The 8,303-nt window shown below is 40.4% G+C and overlaps 1 protein-coding gene across 1 annotated transcript; it reads left to right on the top strand.

The window, feature by feature from the left end:
• Positions 1–4,536: 4,536 nt before the first annotated feature.
• Positions 4,537–5,478, top strand: LOC134958864 (olfactory receptor 5V1-like). The gene has a single exon (XM_063941568.1). It carries the CDS (start codon positions 4,537–4,539, stop codon positions 5,476–5,478), a length of 942 nt encoding a protein of 313 aa, XP_063797638.1.
• Positions 5,479–8,303: the final 2,825 nt, after the last annotated feature.

Here is an 8,303-nt window from a genome sequence, read left to right as displayed (position 1 = left end):
ACTGCCCAAGAGGTCTCTAGGAGTACTCTTTGGGAAGCTCAAGAAACAAAGGGTTTCCTGTGTGGTGGCTCTCTTTGCCACCATTAAGTCTTCAGAGTCGTAACATCAAAGATCTCTTGCTCAGACTGTTCTACTAAAAGTATCATAGGCCCACTTAATAAACTCCTTAATGATAAAGATTATTTAGTATTTTATTATTGACAATTATTTAGATAGTACAGATCTTGTTCAGTGGCAAACAGATGCATGGAACATTTCCTCATATCAATAAACATTATGGATGACACCATACAGGTGGGAGCCTGATCTTAATGGTTGGATAAGTAGTGGGACATGAGAGGCAGAAACTAATCTATGGATTCCTAAATTATTGACAAAGGGTTCATAAAATCATTACTCATTACACAACTGAGCAAATGAAAACAAAACAAAAAAGCCCTAACATGCAGAGCTGTATTACTTCTTATTCTCTATGTTTGTTGTTCTGCCGTCTTCCTGTAATCTTCCAAAAAAATAGTAACTTATATTTGTATATGGGTGGACAACCTGGTGGCATAGTGGTTTGAATTGCATTCTGGATGTTTGGCCTCAGCGCCAACCAGATGAGTTTGTATTTTCTCGACTAGAATGTTTGGGCTTCCTCCAGACCCCTCAAGTTTTCCCCACAATCCAAAATAACTATTGGCAAAGCTGATAAGAGTTGCCTGAAAGTCTGACTCCTACTGAGGTTATCTGACATCTCGAACCATTCTCCGGTTGCACGGGGAGGGGGGAATGGGGGACGACAACGCTGTACGATTTGCCGCAACTATATAAATAAAGGATAATAATAATTGCAATAATAAAATGTCTTATAACTGAATGTTAGCTTATGTGTGTAATAACTGGACACTTATAGAATAACATCTGAGATGTGTCAGCTAGGGTTTTACTATTGCAGTATATGCTATGTTGTTTGAAAACTTCTATTACAAAGGCTGGGTAACATACAGGAAAGTTTGCACTTTACAAATTTACAAAGAATTATTAAAGTAATCAAGCTGGAGGAAAAATAAAATGTTCAACATTAATTAGTTCTGGGAAAATTGTAATAAAGGTATCCGCAAAGGGCCAATCCCTGGGGCATAAACACAGCTTTATATATATCTTCCATCCCTTGTAGTTGGGAGACAGGGGGAAACCTGAATAACGTGCTGCACCATCGTGTGAAATTCTCATTTATAAACTGAACTTCAATTGAACTTTCACATGGTAAATCATAGGGGTCAAATCTTTATTAGGAATATGTATTGTATTATGTTTTCACAGTTACTGTATCTCCCTTATGTACTATGGAACAGATTCATATATTTATTATTGCTGTTTGCTTGCTATATGGTACTTTTGGATTTTTCATCCTTCTTTAAGACATACTGGTCACACGTGTATAAGTCTAAGGGGCCTAATTATCAAGTGTGTGTTTAATCAAATTATGTAAAATCTGCAGTTTCTGCGTAATCTTATGCATTGTACAGTAGCTATGTACTAATAACCTAACCCAGGAGATGTCACAGAAAGCAAATTGCCATCCTCGCTATTATCAATGTTGACTACGATCTGGCCCCTTATGTACCAAACTCAGAGAAACAAAGCTTTCCGGATTTTGGTCCTGTTAGTTTATACTATCTACAGATGGCGTAAACTGCTTTAAGCCTATGGAGGCACTAGCAGGAGAGACATCTATCAATCCCTCCCCTGCAGCCTCCGTCCAGAAGCAGAATCTGATATTATGTGCAGCGCAGTGTCAGATTCCCGGAGGAGTCTTTCACACACATAATAAACTCAAACTGCCGAGGATTAAAAAGGAAAATATCTGCCACAAAATGTATTGTTAATGATTACTGCAGTGTCGTAAGCATTGATCCATAGGACCCTTGATATTAAAATGTATTTACTGTGACTGTTTCCTGTACAGTTTAACTGCTGATATTGGGGGTCATTCCGAGTTGATCGCTAGATGCATTTGTTCGATGCGCAGCGATGAGGCAAAAAAATGGCACTGCTGCGCATGCGTATGCGGTGCAATACGCATGCGCGACGTACTATTACAACGACTGATGTAGTTTCACACAGGGTCTAGCGATGAAGCTTTTCAGTCGCACTGGCTGCCGTAGAGTGATTGACATGAAGTGGGCTTTTCTGGGTGTCAACTGACCGTTTTCAGGGAGTGTTCGGAAAAACGCAGGCGTGCCAGGGAAAATGCAGGCATGGCTAGGTATAAAGAAAAAAAATAATTTTGTTGTGCGCAAGAAGCAGCCTGTTACTGGTTAACTCCTAGAGGTGTCCTTAACCCCTCACCAATAGTGCAAACATAAACAAAAAATTGAGAAAACCCCTTAACCAGCACTTCTGTTTGTTCAGAGGTTCACTTATTCTTCTCAGATCATCTCCATCGTATTGCATATATAACAAAGAGATAGGAGAGAGAATATAGTGTAATACAATTTTTTAATAACAAACAACGTAAAAACAATAAAATCCAGCGGTCTGTGCAAAAGGCATTTTAGACAGGTAGGCTTCTCAGTCAGAATAGATACAATGGAGGTTTACCAGATTTGGTGGAACTGTGGTTTAGACAGTTCAAAAACAGCATATAGGTATGGTGGGAATCCCGGAAACGTCACTCATAATTGTCCCAACTTCTGATTCTATGCAGGTTCTCCTTCAGAGTATTAAAGCTGAGATGCCTCCTTCACCTGACTTCAAATCCGGAACTGAATGGTCTGAAGTGATTGCTAGCGCTGAGTAGGTTTTGAGCTGCTCTAAAAACGACACAAATTTTTTTTGTAGCTGTTCTGCGATTAAAGCGTTCGCACTTCTGCTAAGCTAATATACACTCCCAGAGGGTGGCGGCTTAGCGTTTGCACGGCAGCGAAAATCTGCTAGCGAGCGAACAACTCGGAATGACCCCCATTGTGCTCACAGACCGTACACACATTGTCATCCAAGAATCTTCTTGTAACAACAATGACTGATATATGTCTTTCTGATCCAATATATACCTGTGTATACGTAACAATATGAATCAACCCATCAGACTCCTTAGAATTATTTACATGTTAACCATTTTTTTCCCTGTTCTCTACCAACAAATATTAAGTAGCTATTTTCACTACAAGATTCAATTTAAATAGTTTTGGTGAGTTCACATGTGGACGGTAATGAATAATACTGTATGTGGCTAATAATGTAATGTATAATATGTGGATAATAATGTAAAGGATTATGGGCAAGTAATGGAGTGCGAGACAGCCGGAAGCTCCGGGATTCTGGACGAACTTGTACGTTTTTAAAAGCGGCAAATATTTATAAGGCAAAACCAAACTTGCCGCTGTTAAAAAAAACAAAACGTACAAGTTCAGCCGGAATCTCTGAGCTCCGGCCATATCGTACTGTATTACATCCCGCCCCATATTTGGATAATAATGTAATATAATAAATAATACATGGATTAGAATGTAATGTAAAGAATAATATGTGCGGAAAACTGTAAAGTAATGCCTAACACTTGGATAATAATGATGCGTAATACTTACTGTAAAGTATATAAATGTACATTTTACATAACCGATCTCGACCCAGAATAAAATGACTCTTGTTAGTATATAAAGTGCATGAGTATATTTCTGGAAAACAAATCAATGACAACGTGCTGGGCTGTAGTTTGTGTGTTTATATGAGTTTATGCTCTAATATGTTATGTACACAGTTGTAGGGTTTGCAAAATGTTTGTAAACGTAAGAAATAATAATGACCTGTTTGGCAATTGAAATGCTTAGATTTATGGTGCTGGTATCTTTATGTCATAATGAGGTCTGAAAGTTCTCTGCAAAATGTGTATTCCCATCTTGGAACTTGGCCCATCAATGGACCCAGAATCCATCAAGACTTTCTAAGTGTGCTCTTCCAAAGTAACCAGTCACCATAACTAGAGTAGATACATCCCTTCACTCACACTAGACCAGTGATATAATCATGTATTATAAAATAATGATCTCCAACCTTGGGCTCTACAACATCATGAGGCCTAGACTGATGGAACCAAATATTTTCTCAACTGGGTCCAAAACCCTTCAAAGTAGGAACATGACCTTCTGAATATGAAATGTTGGATTTCTAAATAGTTCTCACTACTGTATTGTGTATATGAGGGACATTTATTAATGGTTCAGTGCTAGTAACCAAGTGCAAACACTGCAACATATTTATGGCTGAAGATCAACTTATTTGACTCATTTACAGCTAATGTGACTTTATCAAAACCTTGTAGCTGGAAGGAGGCATGGATTAGGGAGGAGACCTCAGTGCAGAGTTCCTGACAGATGTATTAAACATAATGTATTTTGCATAGAAGAAAATCTCTGTCTCTATATGATGTTGGTGCTAAAATATATTTAGAAAACTTGGATTTAGCATTAGTTGTCTTCTCCTCTTTCTGACCCCATCAGGTTACTCTGTGAAGCTTCTGCTGCGGCTGAACCTGAGCCTGCAAGAAGGATGAAGGAATATCTCATAAACTGCACAGTACAAAGAGAATTTCACCTCCTGGCTTTCTCCATCTCTGCAGGCCTTCAGCTTCTACTCTTCATTGGGATCCTGGTAATGTATTTACTGACATTGCTGGGGAACCTGCTTATCACTGGTCTTATATGTCTGACTCCGCAGCTCCACACTCCTATGTACTATTTCCTGTGTAACCTCTCAGTGCAGGACATCATCTACGTCTCCAGCATCATTCCCAAATTCCTCTCTATCCTGGTAACGGGTGACACCAGAATTGCCTTCCAAGGATGCATCACACAGATGTTCTTCTTTACATTTTGTATTGTGGCAGAGTTTTTACTCCTAACGTCTATGGCCTATGACCGCTATGTCGCCATCTGTATCCCTCTGCGCTATACAATCATTATGAGCAGTAATGTGTGTATTACTCTTATCTCTGTCTCCTCGCTAGTCTGCTTTTTTAATTCAGTAATCTATGCTGTGCTGATTTCTAAAGCATCATTCTGCAACTCCCAAGCAATCAGTCATTTTTACTGTGATCTGAAAACCATGATAGGGTATTCTAGTGGCGATGTTACAGGTATTAAGATGTTGCTGTCTTTGGAAAATATATTTTTAGGACTTACGCCCTTTGTGTTGATATTAGTCTCTTATACATGTATAATTGTTACTATTATAAAGATCCGTAGCTCAGCGGGTAGAGTAAAGGCTTTCTCCAGCTGTTCGTCCCATCTCACTGTTGTATTATTATTCTATGGGACATCACTTATTTCCTACATTGTCCCGGACTCGCAGGAGTCTCAGGAACGAGACAAATATTTCTCCTTGCTATACACGGCGGTGGCCCCGATGCTAAATCCTCTAGTTTATACCCTGAGAAACAAAGAGGTTTTAAAATCCATGGAAAATATTTTTCAAAAATATTTGAAACGCTAAATTGTTCATCCAGATTTTTTTCTGGAAATAGGTCTCAGCAAAACATACTAAGCAGAGGCATTAAAGGGTCAGTTTCAAATAAGTGGAAGGATGCAGAATTGTTGATAATTCCAGGTGGGAAAAGCTTGCTCTCTTATACTTGCTTATCTATGGGGTGCGAGCAAAATGTGTCAATTATATCCTGGCTGGGTAACCCAAGGGTCATTGAATGTACTCAGAAATTTAACTCTACTAGAGATGTGCATTGACGCTTATGAATTGGTTTTAGTTTTGTTTTGGATACGGATTTACCTTTGTGCTTTGGATTTGGTTTTGCAAAACCACCCTCATGTGTTTTGGTTTGGGATTTTTTTTGTAAATGATAAAAACAGCTAAAAACAAGTAATATTTACAAACCAAAACAAATCCAAAATCAAATAATTCAATTTAAAATCTGAATTTGGAACCGTGGGAATATCTACTGATTCTCTATGATCTACTCATTCCGGATTTACTCAGGAGTTCTGGAATGGGTTTTAGTTCGGTTCACAGCCACAAGATTTGGGTGGATTGGGATTTCTGGAGAACCAAACCGCACATCTCTAAACATAACAGTTTAATAGATTGTGGTATATTTTGTTGACATTCATTGTGCCAACAGTCATTATGTTGACATGGTCATATCTTCCCATGCAGCATATTGACATTGATAAAAGTTTACATGATTAGATGCTGACAATATGCCCTAACTTGTCTAGTAGGGACTTACTTGGTACGGCGGGTCTGTCAGCTCCATCTGTGTCTTCCAGATCATGAAGACCTCTAGCAGATCCAGTGGTGATTCCAGCGGTGTGTATTGCTAAACTATATCCTTCCTCCTAACCCCAATCTCCACTCCCATAGCCTAGTTCTAAACTTCCCTCAAATTCTAAACCCTAACCTTCCTCCTAGTGCTTAATCCAAACCTCCCCTTCCATAGCCTAACTCTAAACTTCCCTCTAGTGCTAAACCTTAATCTTCCTCCTAGTGCCTAACCCCAACCTCTCCTCCCATAGCCTAACTCTAGGCTTCCCTCTAGTGCTAAACCCTAATCTTTTTCCTAGTGCCTAACCCCAACCTCTCCTCCCATAGCCTAACTCTAAGCTTCCCTCTAGTGCTAAACCCTAATCTTCCTCCTAGTGCCTAACGCCAACCTCTCCTCCCATAGCCTAACTCTAATCTTCCCTCTAGTGCTAAACCCTAATCTTCCTCCTAGTGCCTAACCCCAACCTCCCCTCCCATAGCCTAACTCTAAGCTTCCCTCTAGTGCTAAACCCTAATCTTCCTCCTAGTGCCTAACCCAACTTCCCCTCCCATAGCCTAACTCTAAGCTTCCCTCTAGTGCTAAACCCTAATCTTCCTTCTAGTGCCTAACGCCAACCTCTCCTCCCATAGCCTAACTCTAATCTTCCCTCTAGTGCTAAACCCTAATCTTCCTCCTAGTGCCTAATCCAACCTCCCCTCCCATAGCCTAACTCTAAGCTTCCATCTAGTGCTAAACCCTAATCTTCCTCCTAGTGCCTAACCATAACCTCCCCTCCCATAGCCTAACACTAAGTTTAACCTTCCTCCTAGTGCCTAATCCCAACCTCCCCTCCCATAGCCTAAAGGGGCGTACCCACGGAGTGATCGCTGCTTAAAATCTAAGCAATCTGACTAGATTGCTTAGATTTTAAACCTGATCGCTCCGTGTGTACCCCCTACAGCGATAGCGATGCGCAGCCCCGCACATCGCTATCGCTGGTGCTAGATGGGCCTGCCGTGCAGGCTAATCTAGCGGGTCACTCATTTCATCCGCTGGGTGAAATGAGCGGCCCCTCCGTCTCCCCCTGCAAGCTCAGCACACATCACGCCGTGCTGAGCAGCGGGAGAGATGTGTGCTGATCGGTTTGCTCAGCACACATCTCTCCCGCATCGGCCAGTGAGTACTGGCCTTAACTCTAAGCTTCCCTCTAGTGCTTAACCCTAAACCTCCCCCAGAACCCTAACTCTCTAGTCCTGCAGCCTAACTCTAACTCTCAGGTCCATTCATAATGTTGTAATTTCACATGTCAACACTGTAAAAATGCAGACCTACTGCATATGCCCAACATGTTCAATGTTGACATTTCAACAATGTAACATTATAACTATCAACATTGTGACTACATCCATTAAAAAGGGTTGTCTACTTAGCAATGGCCGCTAATTTCATAATAACTGTTTTCTGGATATGGCATAAAGTAGATGGAGATAAAGTACCATGCAATCAGCTCCTAATTGCCATGTTACAGTTTGTGTCTGAGAAATGACAGGAGCTGATTTACTAATACTTTAGCCACTTTATCAGTTTCCAAGGTTTAGTACATATGACCCACAGTATAGGTAAACGGTGCTTTCTGGATATAACATACATATCGTGAAATAGATATAATATATATAACAAGATGGATATGACATATAGCTGAATGGATATAATATAGAGCAAGACAGATATGACATATGGGGGGTCATTCAGACCTTATCACGCGCTAGCGTTTTTTGCAGCACTGCGATCAGGTCAGAACACCCTAGGGTATCTGGAAGTCTCTGCTACTGCCTACTATTCCTTGTGTTAGTAGCAAGCCGCTACAGAGTATGCCGGGGACCGACTGCTTCGTGTCAACATAGGTAAGTATGTATGTATGTAAGTAAGTGTGCATGTATGTTTAATAAAATTTTACTTTCAAGGTGTGTGTGTTTTGTTTTTATTTGGGTATTTTTTTTGTAGTAGAACTACAGGTACCAGCGGGCCCGTTTCCCCCCCGCATACTGGTACTTGTGGTTCT

This window comes from Pseudophryne corroboree, chromosome 9, assembly GCF_028390025.1.
Source record: "Pseudophryne corroboree isolate aPseCor3 chromosome 9, aPseCor3.hap2, whole genome shotgun sequence".
NCBI lineage: Eukaryota > Metazoa > Chordata > Amphibia > Anura > Myobatrachidae > Pseudophryne > Pseudophryne corroboree.
This window is presented reverse-complemented; position numbering and strand designations above follow the sequence as displayed.